This window comes from Oncorhynchus kisutch, linkage group LG19 (genome assembly GCF_002021735.2).
Source record: "Oncorhynchus kisutch isolate 150728-3 linkage group LG19, Okis_V2, whole genome shotgun sequence".
Lineage (NCBI taxonomy): Eukaryota > Metazoa > Chordata > Actinopteri > Salmoniformes > Salmonidae > Oncorhynchus > Oncorhynchus kisutch.
This window is the reverse complement of record NC_034192.2, coordinates 61,921,816-61,941,599: the sequence shown is the minus strand read 5'-3', so window position 1 is coordinate 61,941,599 and position 19,784 is coordinate 61,921,816. Positions and strand designations below refer to the sequence as shown.

Sequence of the window (19,784 nt, the reverse complement as noted above, 5' to 3'; positions counted from 1 at the left end):
GTCATGTCAAGGTTGTGAGCATGGTGCTTGTCATGCCAAGGTTGTGAGCATGGTGCTTGTCATGTCAAGGTTGTGAGCATGGTGCTTGTCATGCCAAGGTTGTGAGCATGGTGCTTGTCATGTCAAGGTTGTGAGCATGGTGCTTGTCATGCCAAGGTTGTGAGCATGGTGCTTGTCATGTCAAGGTTGTGAGCATGGTGCTTGTCATGTCAAGGTTGTGAGCATGGTGCTTGTCATGTCAAGGTTGTGAGCATGGTGCTTGTAATGCCAAGGTTGTGAGCATGGTGCTTGTAATGAAAAGGTTGTGAGCATGGTGCTTGTAATGAAAAGGTTGTGAGCATGGTGCTTGTAATGAAAAGGTTGTGAGCATGGTGCTTGTAATGAAAAGGTTGTGAGCATGGTGCTTGTAATGAAAAGGTTGTGGGCATGGTGCTTGTAATGAAAAGGTTGTGAGCATGGTGCTTGTAATGAAAAGGTTGTGAGCATGGTGCTTGTAATGAAAAGGTTGTGGGCATGGTGCTTGTAATGAAAAGGTTGTGAGCATGGTGCTTGTAATGAAAAGGTTGTGAGCATGGTGCTTGTAATGAAAAGGTTGTGAGCATGGTGCTTGTCATGCCAAGGTTGTGAGCATGGTGCTTGTCATGTCAAGGTTGTGAGCATGGTGCTTGTCATGTCAAGGTTGTGAGCATGGTGCTTGTCATGTCAAGGTTGTGAGCATGGTGCTTGTAATGCCAAGGTTGTGAGCATGGTGCTTGTAATGAAAAGGTTGTGAGCATGGTGCTTGTAATGAAAAGGTTGTGAGCATGGTGCTTGTAATGAAAAGGTTGTGAGCATGGTGCTTGTAATGAAAAGGTTGTGAGCATGGTGCTTGTAATGAAAAGGTTGTGAGCATGGTGCTTGTAATGAAAAGGTTGTGGGCATGGTGCTTGTAATGAAAAGGTTGTGAGCATGGTGCTTGTAATGAAAAGGTTGTGGGCATGGTGCTTGTAATGAAAAGGTTGTGAGCATGGTGCTTGTAATGAAAAGGTTGTGGGCATGGTGCTTGTAATGAAAAGGTTGTGAGCATGGTGCTTGTAATGAAAAGGTTGTGGGCATGGTGCTTGTCATGAAAAGGTTGTGGGCATGGTGCTTGTAATGAAAAGGTTGTGGGCATGGTGCTTGTAATGAAAAGGTTGTGGGCATGGTGCTTGTAATGAAAAGGTTGTGGGCATGGTGCTTGTAATGAAAAGGTTGTGGGCATGGTGCTTGTAATGAAAAGGTTGTGGGCATGGTGCTTGTAATGAAAAGGTTGTGGGCATGGTGCTTGTAATGAAAAGGTTGTGGGCATGGTGCTTGTAATGAAAAGGTTGTGGGTTTGATTCCAAAACGGGAGACAGTACAGAAAAAAAGTATAAAAACGTCTGCACTCACTACTGTAAAAATGTTCTAGTTAAGAGTTTCTGTTAAATGACTAAAATGTTAAATGATGGACAATGCATGTGTAAGAACTATGCTACAAGGTATTTGAAAGGATTGAAACAATGAAGTCAAAATAAATAAAAATCTCTCAAGAAGTACAAAATTCCCCCCCCCAAAACCAAAATTCCCCCCACTTCATCAAATACAATATTTTAAAGATGTATGATGAAACTATACCAGAATGTGTTATTTCTGATGTGAGCAATAATCCTGAAAAAATAAATATATATATCTATATAAAGCAGTGAAAGATAGAACCTGAAAAATTACAAACTAATTCCAGGACAATACTATTGTATTAGGCATCTATAATTCACATGTATTTTACTTTACAAACTCTGGGGGTACCACAGGGTTAAATTCTCGGGCCAACTTTTCTCTGTCTATATCAATGATGTCGCTCTTGCTGCTAGTGATTGTCTGATCCACCTCTACGCAGACGACACCATTCTGTATACTTCTGGCCCTTCTTTGGACACTGTGTTAACTAACCTCCAGACGAGCTTCAATGCCATACAACTCTCCTTCCGTGGCCTCCAACTGCTCTCAAATGCAAGTAAAACTAAATGCATGCTCTTCAACCGATCGCTGCCCGCACCTGCCTGCCCGTCCGGCATCACTACTCTGGACGGTTCTGACTTAGAATATGTGGACAACTTCAAATACCTAGGTGTTTGGTTAGACTGTAAACTCTCCTTCCAGACTCACATCAAACATCTCCAATCCAAAGTTAAATCTAGAATTAGCTTCCTATTTTGCAACAAAGCATCCTTCACTCATGCTGCCAAACATACCCTCGTAAAACTGACCATCCTACCGATCCTTGACTTCGGCGATGTCATTTACAAAATAGCCTCCAACTCTCTACTCAACAAATTGGATGCAGTCTATCACAGTGCCATCCGTTTTGTCACCAAAGCCCCATATACTGCCCACCACTGGGACCTGTATGCTCTCGTTGGCTATGCCCTCACTTCATATTTGTTGCCAAACCCACTGGCTCCAGGTCATCTACAAGTCTTTGCTAGGTAAAGCTCTGCCTTATCTTAGCTCTGGTCACCATAGCAGCACCCACCCGTAGCACGCGCTCCAGCAGGTATATCTCACTGGTCACCCCCAAAGCCAATTCATCCTTTGGCCGCCTTTCCTTCCAGTTCTCTGCTGCCAATGACTGGAACGCACTGCAAAAATCACTGAAGCTGGAGACTCATATCTCCCTCACTAGCTTTAAGCACCAGCTGTCAGAGCAGCTCACAGATCACTGCACCGTTACATAGCGCCTCTGTAAATAGCCCATCCAACTACCTCATCCCCATACTGTATTTATTTATTTATTGCTCTTTTGCACCCAAGTATCTCTACTTTCTTCTGTACATCTATCACTCCAGTGTTTAATTGGTATATTGTAATTACTTCGCCACCCTGGCCTATTTATTGCCTTATCTTACCTCATTTGCACACACTGTATATAGGCTTTTTCTACTGTATTATTGACTGTATGTTTGTTAATTCCATTGTTGTTGTATGTGTCGAACTGCTTTGCTTTATTCTTGGCCAGGTCGCAGTTGTAAACGAGAGTATGTTCTCAACTAGCCTAAATAAAGGTGAAATAAAATAAATAAATAACTTACTGTTTGAATGAATCCCATGTTATAACCTTGTTTCCAAAATGTCTAAAATGTACAATAGTACCCTGTCCTCCTCCTAAACAACAGATGATGTATAATGGTGTAGTTACTGTATCTATACCACACCATAAGGACAACCAATGATGAACCCTAACCTATATAAATACTTTCTCTACCACACTACCCACCTTCTATCTAACTACATTTTTGGTACTGCTATTTACACCATTCAAGAATGCAATTAAAGATTCTAATGAATTGGTCCCAATTTGTCCCAAGATTCTAATGAATTGGTCCCAAGCCCCCGGACACTCTCTAGGTACCGCCTCCTCCTATTGGTCCCAAGCCTCCATCTAGCTACCCCCTCCTCCTTTTGGTTCAAAGCCCCGTCAAGCTTCCCCCTCCTCCTTTTGGTTCCAAGCCCCGTCTAGCTCCATCTCCTCTTATTCGTCCCAAGTCCTCGTTTAGCTAGCCCCTCGTACTATTGGTCCCAAGCCTCCATCTAGCAACCTCCAATTTCTATTTGTTCAAAGCCTCCTTCTAGCTACCCCCTCGTCCTATTGTTCCCAAACCTCCATCTAGCTACCTCCTCTTTCTATTGGTCCTAATCCTCCATCTAGCTAACTCCACTTTCTACTGGTCCAAGGCCTCCATTTAGCTACCTCCACTTTCTATTGGTCCAAAGCCTCCATCAAAATCCCTCCTCTTTCTATTGGTCCCAAGCCTCAAACTAGTTACACCTCCTGATATTGTTCCCAAGCCTCCATCTTGCTACACCCTTGCCCTATTGGTCCCAAGCCTCCATCTTGCTACACCCTTGCCCTATTGGTCCCAACCCTCCATCTAGCTACCTCTGCTTTCTTTTGGTCATAAGCCTCCATCTCGCTACCTCCTACTACCAGTGTTTCCAAGCCTCCATCTCGCTCCTTCCACTTATTATTGGTACCAAACCTCCATCTAGCTACCCCCTCCTGCTATTTGTCCAAAGCCTCCATCTAGCTACCCCCTCCTCATATTGGTCCCAAGACTCCATTTAGATTCCCCGTCCTCCTATTGGTCCAAAGCCTCCATCTAGCTCCACCTTGCCTCCATCTAGTTACCTCCTCTTTCTATTGGTCCCAAGCCTCCATCGAGCAACCTTCGATTTCTATTAGTCCCAAGCCTCCGTCTAGCTACCCCCTCCTGCTATTTGTCCAAAGCCTCCATCTAGCTGCCCCCTCCTCCTATTGGTCCCAAGCCTCCATCTAGCTACATCCTCTTTCTATTGGTCCCAAGCCTCAATATAGCCACTACCTCTTTCCATTGGTCCCAAGGCTCCATCTAGCTACCAACTCTTTCTATTGGTCTGAAGCCTCCATCAAGCTACCTCCACTTTCTATTGGTGCCAAGTCTCCATCTAGCTACCCCCAACTCGTATTGGTCCTAAGCCTCCATCTTTCTACCCCCATCTAGCTACCTCCTCTTTCCATTGGTCCCAAGCCTCAGTCTAGCTACCCCCTCCTGCTATTTGTCCAAAGCCTCCATCTAGCTACCCACTCCTCCTATTGGTCCCACGACTCCATCTAGCTACCCCCTCATCCTATTTGTCCAAAGCCCCCATCTAGCTACCCCCTCCTCCTATTGGTCCCAATCCTCCATCTAGATCCCGCCTCTGTCTTTTGGTCCCAATCCTCCATCTAGCTACCGCCTCTTTCTATTGGTCCCAATCCTCCATCTAGCTACCGTCTCTTTCCATTGGTCCCAATCCTCGATCTAGCTACCTCCTCTTTCAATTGGTCCAAAGCCTCCATCTAGCTACCTCCACTTTCTATTGGTCCCAAGCCTCCATCTAGCTACCTCCAAATAGTTTTGGTCCCAAGCCTCCATCTAGCTACCTCCTTCTCCTATTGGTCCCAAGCCTCCATCTAAATCCCTTGTATTTCTCATTGTCCCAAGCCTCCAACTAGTTACCAATTTCTGCTCTTGGTCCAAAGACTCCATCTAGCTACCCCGTCATCCTATTGGTCCCAAGCCTCCATCTTGCTACCCCATTGCCCAATTGGTCCCAAGCGCCCATCTAGCTACCTCCTCTTTCTATTAGTCCCAAGCCTCTATTTAGCTCCACCTTGCCTCCATCTAGCTACATCCTCTTTCTATTGGTCCAAGCATCCATCTAGCTACCCCCATATAGCTACCTACTCTTTCTATTGATCCCAAGCCTCCATCTAGCTACTTCCGCCTGCTATTCATCCCAAGCCTCCTTGTAGCTACACCCTCCTCCAATTGGTCACAAGCCTACATCTAGCTACCTCCACCTCCTATTGGTCCCAAGCCTCCATCTAGCTACCTCCTCTTTCTATTGGCCCTAAGCCTCCATCTAGCTACCTCCTCCTGCTATTGGTCCCAAGCCCGCATCTAGCTACCGCCTCTTTCTATTGGTCCCAATCCTCCATTTAGCTACCACCTCTTTCTATTGGTCTCAAGCCTCCATCTAGCTACCGCCTCTGTCTATTGGTCCAAAGCCTCCATCTAGCTACCTCCTCTTCCATTGGTCCCAAGCCTCCATCTAGCTCCACCTTGCCTCCATCTAGCTACCTCCTCTTTCTATTCGTCCCAAGCCTCCATCCAGCAACCTCCAATTTCTAGCTACCCCCTCTTCCTATTGGTCCCAAACCTCCATCTAGCTACCTCCTCTTTCTATTGGTCCTAATCCTCCATCTAGCTACCCCCTCCTCCTATTGCTCCAAAGCCTCCATCTAGCTCCACCTTTCCTCCATCTAGCTACCTCCTCTTTCTATTGGTCCCAAGCCTCCATCGAGCAACCTTCGATTTCTATTAGTCCCAAGCCCCCGTCTAGCTACCCCCTCCTGCTATTTGTCCAAAGCCTCCATCTAGCTACCCCCTCCTCCTATTGGTCCCAATCCTCCATCTAGCTACCGCCTCTTTCTATTGGTCCCAATCCTCCATTTAGCTACCACCTCTTTCTATTGGTCCAAAGCCTCCATCTAGCTACCTCCACTTTCTATTGGTCCCAAGCCTCCATCTAGCTACCTCCAAATAGTTTTGGTCCCAAGCCTCCATCTAGCTACCTCCTTCTCCTATTGGTCCCAAGCCTCCATCTAAATCCCTCGTATTTCTAATTGTGCCAAGCCTCCACCTTGCCTCCATCTAGCTACCTCTTGATATTGCCTCTATCTAGCTACATCCTTCTCCTATTGGTCCCAAGCCTCCATCTAGCTACACCCTCTTCCTATTGGTCCCAAGCCTCCATCTAGCTACCCCCTCCTCCTATTGGTCCCCAAGCCTCCATCTAGCTACACCCTCTTCCTATTGGTCCCAAGCCTCCATCTAGCTACCCCCTCCTCCTATTGGTCCCAAGCCTCCATCTAGCTACCTCCACCTCCTATTGGTCCCCAAGCTTCCATCTAGCTACCTCCTCTTTCTATTGGCCCTAAGCCTCCATCTAGCTACCTCCTCCTGCTATTGGTCCCAAGCCTCCATCTAGCTACCTCCTCCTCCTATTGGTCCCAAGCCTCCATCTAGCTACCTCCTCTTTCTATTGGTCCCAAGTCTCCATCTAGCTACCCTGTCCTCCCATTGGTTCCAAGCCTCCATCTAAATCCCTCCTCTTTCTATTGTTCCCAACCCTCAATCTAGCTACCTCCTCTTTCTATTGGTCCCAAGCTTTTATCTAGCTACCTCCTCATTCTATTGGTCCCAAGGCTCCATCTATTGACCTCCTCTTTCTACTGGTCCCTAGTTTCCATCTTGCTATCTCCTCCTGCTATTGTTTCCAAGCCTCTATCTTTACCTTGATCTTAGTGACCCACCATACTGTTGCACTATCAGTTTCCATCCCATAGAGCTCCGCCCACTCTGCTCTGCCCCGTCCCTCTCTGCTCTGCTCCGCCCCGCTCTGCTTTGCACCGCCCCACTCTGCTCTGCTCTGCTCCGCCCCGCTCTGCTCTGCTCCGCCCCGCTCTGCTCTGCCCCGCTCTGCTCTGCTCCGCCCGGCTCTACTCTGCTCTGCTCTGCTCTGCTCCGCCCCACTCTGCTCTTCTCCGCCCCTCTCTGCTCATCCCCTCTTTGCTCTCCCCCGCTCTGCTCTGCTCCGACCCACTCTGCTCTGCTCCGACCCACTCTGCGCTGCTCCGACCCGCTCTGCTCTGCTCCGACCCGCTCTGCTCCGACCCACTCTGCTCTGCCCTGCTCTGCTCTACCCCACTCTGCTCTGCACCGCCCCTCTCTGCTCTGCTCTGCCCCACTCTGCTCTGCACCGCCCCTCTCTGCTCATCCCCTCTCTGCACCGCCCCTCTCTGCTCATCCCCTCTCTGGACCGCCCCTCTCTGCTCATCCCCTCTCTGTACCGCCCCTCTCTGCTCATCCCCTCTCTGCACCGCCCCTCTCTGCTCATCCCCTCTCTGGACCGCCCCACTCTGCTCATCCCCTCTCTGGACCGCCCCTCTCTGCTCATCCCCTCTCTGGACCGCCCCACTCTGCTCTGCTCTGCCCCACTCTGCTCTGCACCGCCCCTCTCTGCTCATCCCCTCTCTGGACCGCCCCACTCTGCTCTGCACCGCCCCTCTCTGCTCATCCCCTCTCTGGACCGCCCCACTCTGCTCTGCACCGCCCCTCTCTGCTCATCCCCTCTCTGGACCGCCCCACTCTGCTCTGCACCGCCCCTCTCTGCTCATCCCCTCTCTGAACCGCCCCACTCTGCTCTGCTCTGCCCCACTCTGCTCTGCACCGCCCCTCTCTGCTCATCCCCTCTCTGGACCGCCCCACTCTGCTCTGCACCGCCCCTCTCTGCTCATCCCCTCTCTGGACCGCCCCACTCTGCTCTGCTCTGCCCCACTCTGCTCTGCACCGCCCCTCTCTGCTCATCCCCTCTCTGGACCGCCCCACTCTGCTCTGCTCTGCCCCACTCTGCTCTGCACCGCCCCTCTCTGCTCATCCCCTCTCTGGACCGCCCCACTCTGCTCTGCACCGCCCCTCTCTGCTCATCCCCTCTCTGGACCGCCCCACTCTGCTCTGCACCGCCCCTCTCTGCTCATCCCCTCTCTGGACCGCCCCACTCTGCTCTGCACCGCCCCTCTCTGCTCATCCCCTCTCTGGACCGCCCCACTCTGCTCTGCTCTGCCCCACTCTGCTCTGCACCGCCCCTCTCTGCTCATCCCCTCTCTGGACCGCCCCACTCTGCTCTGCACCGCCCCTCTCTGCTCATCCCCTCTCTGGACCGCCCCACTCTGCTCTGCACCGCCCCTCTCTGCTCATCCCATCTCTGCACCGCCCCACTCTGCTCTGCTCTGCCCCACTCTGCTCTGCACCGCCCCTCTCTGCTCATCCCCTCTCTGGACCGCCCCACTCTGCTCTGCACCGCCCCTCTCTGCTCATCCCCTCTCTGGACCGCCCCACTCTGCTCTGCACCGCCCCTCTCTGCTCATCCCCTCTCTGGACCGCCCCACTCTGCTCTGCTCTGCCCCACTCTGCTCTGCACCGCCCCTCTCTGCTCATCCCATCTCTGCACCGCCCCACTCTGCTCTGCTCCACCTCCCTTACCTCTGATTTACATATATTTCCCTGGGCTGCTGTTATATTTTAGGGTACTTCACATTTGGCACATCTCTTAGGGAATCATAAGCCTCAGACCAAACTCTAGCATTCTATTGAGCCTTGCTTTTGCCTTTTGCTTTGCTCTCTGCCTCACACTCACAAAGCCTTCAGAGCCTCCACAGTAAAGACGCCACTTCTCCAGCACGCAACCAATATCTGGGATTATTTAATGAGGTCTTATTATTCTGTAGTGTAGTGGCACTCTTGGGGGATACATGTCCTACTATTTCAGTGGAAAGTGAACAGCTGATTAAACCCAACATTTATCTGTTAAGCTGATGACTGTCAAATCAAAGACTCTATGTTTGGTTTTCTCTGTCTGTCAGACATGCTAGTTTTTTTTCAGGTGTGTCAATCAAAAAAGCTTAGCGTTGCTTTAATCCATTGGTCCTCAGCAAATACAGCTGTGCAGAGTTCAATTAGTAGCGTGGCCGACGTGATTCTCCCTCAAGCATGCTATTACTCTGCCACCAGCCTTTCTCACTTAAGATTCTCATTTAACACTGGTTCCCACCATTCCACTGCCTCAATTATACTTTTAAGTGGAACATTAACCCAAATAAGGTTAAAGTTTTTTTTTTGACATCTAGTACAAGATAGCAAAGGGAGGTATAATCTGTATTTGTTTTTTTCCTCTTTCTGGGAAGTGAAGATAGATTTCATTTGGTTGAAGTTTCTTGGCCAGACTTCAGTTCTCTACTTCCTCTCTGAGGTATTCTTCCTCAATATTCAATGCTGATGACATTAATGCACATGTGACTTTTTTTGTGTGGTTCATTCTCCCGGCTCCCTCCCGTTGCTACCCATCACCCTCCATCTTATCAACAAAGGTACAGTGGTACGGGGGAGTGGGAGTGGAAACAGTAGGTGGCTTTAGAAAATAAGTTATGAATTACCTGTCTGGTGTGGATTTGCCCAGAAGTCTTGAATCCCCCCTGACAGCTGCACTCTGAGACCGAGTACGGGTCTGAGCTGGTGGAGGAGCACTTGGAGTGCGAGTCACAGCCCACCACAAACGTGTTGTCTAGCGGGAGCTCCTGAATCACGTGGTGTTTATTGGGCGCCATCGGGGTCTCTGGTTTGATTTGGAAGGTTGGCTGGGGGGAGGCAGACTTGTAATGCTTGGCTAAGTCTGGGCTGTCAGGTTTGAAGGTGGTCGGCGTAGTGGCCCAGTTGTATTTCCCCATGGTCTGCTCATCTAGCTCCACAGGCAGGTCCAGAGTTCCATTAATGTGCTCCTGGCTGGGATCATCAGGCTTGGATTCTTCTATGGTGACAAAGTTCAAGAGGAGGCTCTTAGGGGATCTCTTCTTTTTCTTCTTTTTCTTCTTGATTTGACGGTTCTCCTGGTTGGGCGACACCCACTCGCCGCTCTGCTTGCCCTTCTGCACCACTTTGTGCCTGGGCGTCTGACGGCAGCGCACCAAGGCCGTCACGAAGATGACTAAGATAACTGTCATAGTCCCAGCTATAATAGCGATGACAACAATCACGTATCCGTTGGCTTGGGGTGTGACCTCACTGTCTCCCACGTTACGGTCCAATGGAGTCTCCAAGCTCTTACGTAGCTGCTCTTGAATGAACGTAGCGTTGGATACAGTCTCGTTAATGAAGAGGTGAATGAGGGCGATTGCGTGTAAGGACTCTGGCTGGCCCAGGTCTTTGACTTTCACCACTAGCCTGTGTAAACCCTGATCAGCTGAGACTATCTTCTCCTGCAGAGTTATATTGCCAGTTGTTTTGTCTATGGCAAACAGCCCTCTTGGTGATCCCCCAATGATGCTGTACTGCAGCTCAGCATTCATGCCAGTGTCATTGTCTATAGCGAACACCCTGGTGACCACAGACCCAGGGCTGGTGGTAGACTGGACCAGATCGTAAGAGTAGTTGGACGAGGGGATAACAAAAACAGGTCGATTGTCATTGACATCCACAACGTTTATGGTGACCTTGGCGTATGAAGTGCTGGGTGGTTGCCCTCCGTCTATAGCCTTCACCATAAAAGTGTATGAGCTCTGCTGCTCTCTATCAAATGTGAGGTTGGGTTTGATTACACCGGTCTGGGGATCAATAAGGAAATTGTCTTTCCCATTCAGGATGGACAGTGTTATGACGGAGTTGTCACCTGCATCAGAATCTGTGACGGTGATCAGACCCACGGTCCCGTACAGAGGCAGGTTCTCAGGCACGTAGAAGTTATACTCAGGATGGGTGAAAGCTGGGCTGTTGTCGTTGAGGTCCTGCACTATTAACCTCACTGTGACATTGCTCTGCAACGAAGTAGACCCATTGTCCCTTGCCATGACAGTGAACGAATACTTCTCCTGCTTCTCTCTATCCAGGCGTTTGCCAACGGAGAGGATTCCTGACCGTCTATCTATGTTAAACCCATCAGGAGCGTCAGGGCCAAGAGAATAAATAATCTCTGCATTATGTCCGCTGTCTGCATCCGTGGCACTGATCTTTATGAGCTGCGTGGATGGATCATTGTTCTCTGGTATGGACAGCTGAATCTCAGGTTGAGGGAAGATGGGAGCGTTGTCATTCTCGTCCTTAATTTTTATTAAAACCATCGCTGACGTGTTCAAAGGAGGCTTCCCTGAATCCGATGCTACTATCTTAATTGCATATTCCCTGGTTGTTTCGTAATCTAAGGGGGCCGCAGTCTCCAGCAGGAACTGGTCATTAAAGACTGGCTTTAACCTGAAAGGAACGTCATGGTCAGTGTAACAAGTCACTTTGCCGTTCAGATCCGAGTCCTTGTCCGTCACTGTAATTAGGGCTATTTTTGTGTTGAGAGGAGCATTCTCTGACAGTAGAACCGTTCCATTTACAAGGTTCATTATATACCGAGTGTCTATGGACGGAACGTTGTCATTAATGTCCGTTACGTTGACGATAACCGTAGCTCTGGAGGGAGTGGAGCTGCCGTCGCTGGCCAGGACGATGAGTTTGTGGACCGGAGTGGCTTCTCTGTCTAAGGGCTGCTTGACAGTGATCAGCCCGGTGGTGCTGTCTATGGAAAAATGCCTCTTGGTGGATGAGGAGATCTGGTTGGAGAAGGAGAAGTGGATCTGGGCGTTGGAGCCGAGGTCTGCGTCTGTGGCGTGGAGTTGGGTGACGGAGGTTCCAATGGGGGCGTTCTCAGGGATGTTCACCTCCACCTCACTGTCCTTGAAGACCGGTCGATTGTCGTTGACGTCGGAGATGGTAACCTGGAGGATGGCCGTGCTGGACTTGGGTGGCGTACCTCCGTCCTCCACCTTGATCTTCATGACGAAGGTGTCCTTCTGCTCGCGGTCCAGGCTCTGCTGGACGATCAGCTGAGGCCATCTGTCTCCCTCTGGGGTCTCGATGATGTCTAGGCCAAACTCACTTACACTCTGTATAGACAGGGAGAAGAACAAAGATCATTTGTGAGTTTCAGTCATATTTTACTGGACTACATGAAACTACTGTGCTGTCCTGTACATCCTGGACTATGTTACTAATTGCTTAGTTATTCATCAGTGTGAGGGTGTATGCATTCATAGCCTGATTTCTGGTAATTTCACATGCATTTCACCTGAACATTACTATCTTATATGACATGTGATACACTGCAATAGCCTACTAGTGGTCCTGTAAGCTGGCACTAGACTCACACAGCTGGTTTCCAGAATCAACACAAATAAGCTGTAGTTTGTTTTAGTTTCAACAGATGTTTGCTCTCACTGCAGAAAAACACTTTGGGGTGAAATTACTTTAATTGTATTAGCAACGGTGGGAAAAAACACCCAGCTGCCAGACTTTGAGTAAAAGTAAAGATATATTTATTTAAAAACGTAAAAGTAAAAGTGAAAGTCACCCAGTAAAATAGAATTTGAGTAAAAGTCTAAAAGTATTTGATTAACAAGTAACAAGTACTTTTAGGTGTCAGTGTATGGAGAAAATGTATGAAAAGTATATTATTTTCTTTAGGAATGTAGTGAAGTAAAAATAAAAGTAGTCGACAATATAAATAGTAAAGTACAGAAAAAAATATGTTAGTATTGAAGTATTTTTTACTTAAGTACTTTACACCACAGCGTAATATACATTTTCTCAAAGTATAGGCTAAATCCAGATGGAAAATATCGATTTATTAAGGAAATACTTAGGCCTATGTAAACAATGGATGCTGACAGTGAGTTAAACAGTTATAACCAAAAAACGCAATTGGTGAAGGTTTAGCGCTTTTAAAAAATCTTCAATAAATCTATTTAAAAAAACAAGAAACTGGCAGATGGAATGTACACATATAACAGAAGACTAATGACACACAATGACATCAAACCACGATCAAGGTCCTTGGAATGCAATTATATTGGAGTCATATTGGAGTGACCCGGGGTGGCAGGGTAGCCTAGTGGTTAGAGCGTTGGACTAGTAACCGGAAGGTTGCAAGTTCAAATCCCCGAGCTGGCAAGGTACAAATCTGTCATTCTACCCCCGAACAGGCAGTTAACCCACTGTCATTGAAAATAAGAATTTATTCTTAACTGACTTGCCTAGTTAAATAAAGGTTAAAAAAAATATATATATATATATATTCATTAACTATTATAGTACATTACTGCTCACTGCCAGATTCTTCTTGTACTATATGCTGACCATCCATTTCAGATTACAGAGTAACACTGGTGCTTTTTAATGAAGTACTCGTTTTAGCCCTCTGCCCTCCTCAGTTCAACTCCTCTGCTTTAAGTAACATTGTATTCCAGTTTTACCTTACTGTCTTGCGTTTACTTTGGAATAGGGGAGACAGCTCACAAAATGTCAAGTTCATATGCGAGAGAGACAGTTGAAAGGGAAGCCACAGAGATAGCCTATTTAAATGCACTGCCAGACCACCATAGATTAAGGAGACAGAGAGACTCCACATTAAAAAAGCTTTTCACCCAAGGAGTGCCAAATCAGTAGGCCACAGTGATGCCCGAGGAAAATGAAAACAAATGCATGTAATCCCCATGAGAAACTGACTCTGACTGTTCAAAGTAATTGCCTTCCCCACAAAAATGTAGCACTAATATTTATGATTACAGATCAGCTATGCGGTAAAGATGGGTCCTGGCATATTTGCCATCATTATGATTTAGAGAGAGAGAGAGAGAGAGAGAGCGAGAGAGCGAGAGAGAGAGAGAGAGAGAGAGAGAGAGAGAGAGCGAGAGAGCGAGAGAGAGAGAGAGAGAGCGAGAGAGAGAGAGAGAGAGAGACCTAAGAACCTAAATGAGACCCATGCATTTTAAGAAACAAAGAGGGTCTTTGAAGGTCTTTCAGTCAGAAGCAGTTTCATGCAAAAACAAGAAAAAACAGCCTCCTTAAAGAGATAAGCTTCATGCAGCACATAATGTTGTAAGAGATTACTCTGTCTAGGCACAGCTATGAAACGAGATTAAGATACATACATTCTGACTGTGAACGGTACAATTTAGACCAAATGTGTTCATTTGACTACCCAGTATGTTTAGAACCAGTATAGTTCCTGTATCAATATAGTAAGGACCCTGGCAGAGGGAAGAAGGAGGCCATTACTATGTCCTGGTAGCTGCAGCAGAGACATGGTGTACACAGGGTTGTTGTTGGTGTTGGGGTTTCACTTGATGTGAATATTGTCGCTGGTCTGAAGCACTGCCAAGTGACAGTAGTCCCTTAAGAAACCAAAACCACCGCTGCCTGAATGAGGATGGTTACTTTATGGCGAGTAGCTATAAACTATATACACGAATGGACAGCAAGAACAATGGCCGTCCAATAACACTGAGTTCTAGAAGAAGATGAGTTCTAGAAGAAGATGAGTTCTGTAAAAGATGAGTTCTAGAACAAGATGAGTTCTAGTAGAAGATGAGCTCTAGTAGAAGATGAGTTCTGTAGAAGATGAGTTCTAGTAGAAGATGAGTTCTAGTAGAACATGAGTTCTAGAAGAAGATGAGATCTAGAAGAAGATGAATTCTAGAAGAGGATGAGTTTTAGAAGAAGATGAGTTCTAGAAAACGATGAGTTATAGTAGAAGATGAGTTCTGTAGAAGACGAGTTCTAGAAGGAGAAGAGTTTTAGTAGAAGATGAGTTCTAGTAGAAGATGAGTTCTGTAGAAGATGAGTTATGTAGAAGTTGAGTTCTAGTAGGAGATGAGTTCTAGAAGAAGATGAGTTCTAGCAGAAGATAAGTTCTAGAAGGAGATGAGTTCTAGAAGAAGATGAGTTCTAGTTTAAGATGAGTTCTAGAAGAAGATGAGTTCTAGTAGAAGATGAGTTCTAGTAGAAGATTAGTTCTAGCAGAAGATGAGTTCTAGAAGGAGATGAGGTCTAGTAGAAGATGAGGTTGAGAAGAAGATTAGTTCTATAAGAAGATGAGTTCTAGTTTAAGATTAGTTCTAGAAGAAGATGAGTTCTTGAAGAAGATGAGTTCTAGTAGAAGATGAGTTCTAGTGGAAGATGAGTTCGATAAGATGATGAGTTCTAGAAGGAGATGAGTTCTAGAAGGAGATTATTTCTAGTAGAAGATGTATATTCACGGAGTGATTCTTTGAACATGAAGTAGTAATTACTAAGAACTCCACATTCGTTTAGTGAGTAACGATTTGACCATTGACCAAGCTGACATTAAAATAACTGTACTACGACTTTTCGATGAAATTCATAGGAGTGACTTTATCACTTCAATTCAGTGAATCATAACATATTGGCCCCTCTTACAATATGGTTGTTAAATCTTAGTGTAGACTTTAGTATCTGGGACTTTGGCACTGTGCTTCCATCCAGTCAATGTCATAAGTGCTCCTAAAGATGATTTATGAGCCAGACAGATTATTCCCCACCTGTCTCATTTTCACACATTTAGAGCATTTCAATCAGTTTCAGAGAGCTATAACTAACTATCTATAATGGCTGTTTATTTTTACTTCAGTGAATTCAAATTAGGCTGTTGGATTGTGAAAACATTTAGGGCAGGCAAACTTACTGTAGAAAAGGTTAAGAATATGAATCACTGGGCCCTAAGGTGCAGTGACAATAACCTTTAAATAAAATACAAAAGTGTACAGTTGAAAAAGAAAGCAGATACTTCAGCTTCACCCAGACTGGAATCCTAAACCATGGTGATGAAGCATTCATCTACCAATGTAGATCACGTGTCTATAGGGACCATATATCTAGAGTCGCCTCCAAAATTATTGACATCCTTGATAAAGATTAGCAAAAAAATTACTGTAAATAATGCCAGTACTGAGATAAATTGCTCGCAAAATAAAATAAAAAAATACATCTTTTTTATAATGATGCAATTGCTAAGAGAAAGATTTTGTTTAAGAAGTAATGTTTATTTTTTTCCCCAAAATCTAGGTTTAAATATATTTGCCGTCCATGTTTTCAATACTTTGTACACCCTCCTCTTGCAAGGATGAAGTCACTGAACATTTTTCTATAATAATTTATGACATTTTTACACTCTACTCGCTTCAGCACTCAGCGGTCCTGTTCCGCGAGCTTGTGTGTCCTACCACTTTGCAGCTGAACCGTTGTTGCTCCTAGATATTTTCACTTCACTTTAACAGCACTTACAGTTGACCGGGGCAGGTCTAGCAGGTCAGAAATTTGCCTAACTGACTTATTTGAAAGGTGGCATCCAATGACAGTGCCACATTGAAAATCACTGAGCTCTTCAGTAAGGCCATTCTACTGCCAATGTTTGTCTATGGAGAATGCATGGCTGTGTGCTCAATTTTATACCCCTGTGGGTGTGGTTGAACTAGCCAAATCGACTAAGTTAAAGGGGTGTCCACATATAGTGTATGTGTAGAGATCTATAAATTAAACATTTATGTAGATATATAACATCTTGTTAATGATGTTAGTCGTCCAATGATATTAGTCGTCCAACGATATTAGTCGTCCAATGATATTAGTCGTCCAATGATATTAGTCGTCCAATGATATTAGTCGTCCAATGATGTTAGTCGTCCAATGATGTTAGTCGTCCAATGATGGTAGTCGTCCAATGATATTAGTCATCCAATGATATTAGTCATCCAATGATATTAGTCGTCCAATGATATTAGTCGTCCAATGATGGTAGTCGTCCAATGATATTAGTCGTCCAATGATATTAGTCATCCAATGATATTAGTCATCCAATGATATTAGTCGTCCAATGATATTAGTCGTCCAATGATGGTAGTCGTCCAATGATATTAGTCGTCCAATGATATTAGTCGTCCAATCACAACAATCAAACGTTCCATCTCAGTATCAAACAATGATGTAGAGCCGCAGTTGGCTGATATTGGGGGCGGCTGACTGAAATCGCCTCACTGCAGACTCTTTCAATGTTTCAGATTGTCATCTGACGCATCTTTGAATCAAGTTGTTGAGAGGAGACTGGGATTGAATTACATTGATTACCTGATTAAATCTAGAGGAGACTGGGATTGAATTACATTGATTACCTGATTAAATCTAGAGGAGACTGGGATTGAATTACATTGATTACCTGATTAAATCTAGAGGAGACTGGGATTGAAATATGTTGATGACCTGATTAAACCTAGAGGAGACTGGGATCGAATCACGTTGATGACCTGATTAAACCTAGAGACTGGGATTGAATTATGTTGATGACCTGATTAAATCTAGAGGAGACTGGGATGGTGCTTTGAATATATCAGCCTTTCATAGCTGTGCTAATGGTGGTGGATGGGCCGACGGGCAAGGCTCTTTATCATTGGCTATAACATCCCTTTTATACAATACTGATGGAAGTCTCCCTTGCCACTGGCCATGATCTGATGCATATCATTTAGACAAAACCAGCACAGAATTGTTTGTTTCCTCTTGTCAACCTCTGGCGGAAGATAATGTGTCAAAATCAGAAACAAATGAAATCTGGAAGCGCTTGACAGTAAGCTGAACACAGGCAGTGAGCTGAACACATGCAGTGAGCTGAACACAGGCAGTTAGCTAGCTGAACTCTTTGTTTAATTGTCCATTCTGCAGCAAGCAGCATCCAATGAAGAACATTAATCAATTATGAAATGCCAATTTGAGTGATTTGAAGAGAGAGCTCCTACATGTTGAATCTATTGCAGTGTTACGGCATAACTGGCATCTGTAAATGAACATACTGTATAAATGAACTCTGGCGTTACACATTTTCAACATTTCTCTTTGTTTTCTATGACAGGCAGAACCTAATTTTTCTACCATCTGCTCATAATAGCCTGGCAAACAAGTTAGATGTGTACATTTTTAAACAAAGACGAGTTGTTGCTCCAAATCCACACACCGAAATAAAGACTTCCTCTTTCTTTCAACACCAAGTTTATCTGGCTCTCCTATAGCAGGATATTGATCTACACAAGGTGATCCCGACAACGCCCGCCCACAACACATGCTGTGAAGACACACTGAAGGATTCGGTTTCCAGTGTGGTGCAAATCTCTTTCAAATTCTTGGAGAAAAATAACATTTGGAGAAGTGTAGAACCCAAAACAACCAAAATCAATACCGATATCCCTTGAGCCTGACCTGCCTCACACGGTCAACGTCTCAAATGGCACCATATTCCCTATATAGTGCACTACGTTTGACCAGAAACCTATATGGAACAGGGTGGCGTTTGCGACACAGTCAGGGTCTGAGGAGGAACCTGTAAAGAGGTACGCTTTAAGTGATAAAATGTGTTCCTAACGGAAGAGGCTCCTGCATCCATGCATGGTATTACTTTCCCCTGACCTTGGGCGTGTTCTTAGAACACCTTTGAGTCATTCCAAGACGACGTAGCAGTTCCAACCCTGACGCTGCTAATGGACGTGTTCTTAGAACACCTTTGAGTCATTCCAAGACGACGTAGCAGTTCCAACCCTGACGCTGCTAATGGTAAACATTCCATTTTAGAATCCCAGAATTAAAAGGTTGCTATGGATGACACTGCTACACTCATTATTAAGGTGGCATTACTGGTTTCGAAAAGGTGTTATAGATGCCTTATTTTAGGCCTATACCACTTTCAAGTAAAGGGTTACTGACCATTATGTGTGATATCAAACAGACTACATGGGTTGGTATTGTGTATTAGCCCTCCATATGAAAAGACAGAGACAACTTGGTTTTGAATTAAGGTGGCTGTCATATCTCATCTGCCCTTTCTAATATCAGCTAGCCTACAGTATATGTCTGTCAGCTGAGGGGATAGAACTGGCCTACTGTGATGACACACAGGGGTAGCAGTTTCAGCTTGATGTCAGGGACAAAACAGGAACTCTATGATGACACACAATGGTAGCAGTTTCAGCTTGATGTCAGGGACAAAACAGGAGCACTGTGGTAGTAAACTATTATTCTGTATGGAGCTCCACAGACAAATCTCTGAGGACCATACAAAGATAGTCCAAGGGGTGGATTAAAGACCAGCAGCTATTCTAGGAATGCTTGCACAAACCCCTAAAGAACTAAACTATGCTCTGTACTGTAAGACTGTATAGTGCACTTCTAAAATTCACTTGAATTAATGTCCTCATGGGTACTGTACCTCTATGTTGTATTTATGTTTATGGACTGCTTTTCAGAAAACCTCTTTTGAATGAAACGGATGGGTAGAAAATACAAAACAGACATATTTCCCCAAGGAAGATAAGATATGGAACTGAATTTAAATAAACGAGAGAAAAAAAGAATGGATAGGAAATATAAAATCAAATAAAAATAAAAATGAGGCAAGGATATGAAACATCAATAATATACATGAGAGGAGATAACCGTCGAAATGAGAGGAGGAGAGGAGATAACAGCCGTGAAAGGAGAGGAGGAGAGGAGATAACAGTCGAAATGAGAGGAGGAGAGGAGATAACAGCCGTGAAAGGAGAGGAGGAGAGGAGATAACCGTCGAAATGAGAGGAGGAGAGGAGATAACAGCCGTGAAAGGAGAGGAGGAGAGGAGATAACAGTCGAAATGAGAGGAGGAGAGGAGATAACAGTCGAAATGAGAGGAGGAGAGGAGATAACAGTCGAAATGAGAGGAGGAGAGGAGATAACAGTCTAAATGAGAGGAGGAGAGGAGATAACAGCCATGAAAGGAGAGGAGGAGAGGAGATA

At 45.5% G+C, this 19,784-nt stretch overlaps 1 protein-coding gene across 2 annotated transcripts in view; it reads right to left on the bottom strand.

Annotated features, from left to right (window-relative positions):
* LOC109865042 (protocadherin-11 X-linked) overlaps positions 1-19,784 on the bottom strand; it is a 301,820-nt gene that overhangs the window by 264,395 nt on the left and 17,641 nt on the right. For both annotated transcript variants that reach the window (XM_031798643.1, XM_031798644.1), the window contains exon 3: positions 9,575-12,061. In XM_031798643.1, the coding sequence (XP_031654503.1) occupies positions 9,575-12,061 (2,487 nt within the window). The remainder of the gene's footprint in view (positions 1-9,574; positions 12,062-19,784) is intronic.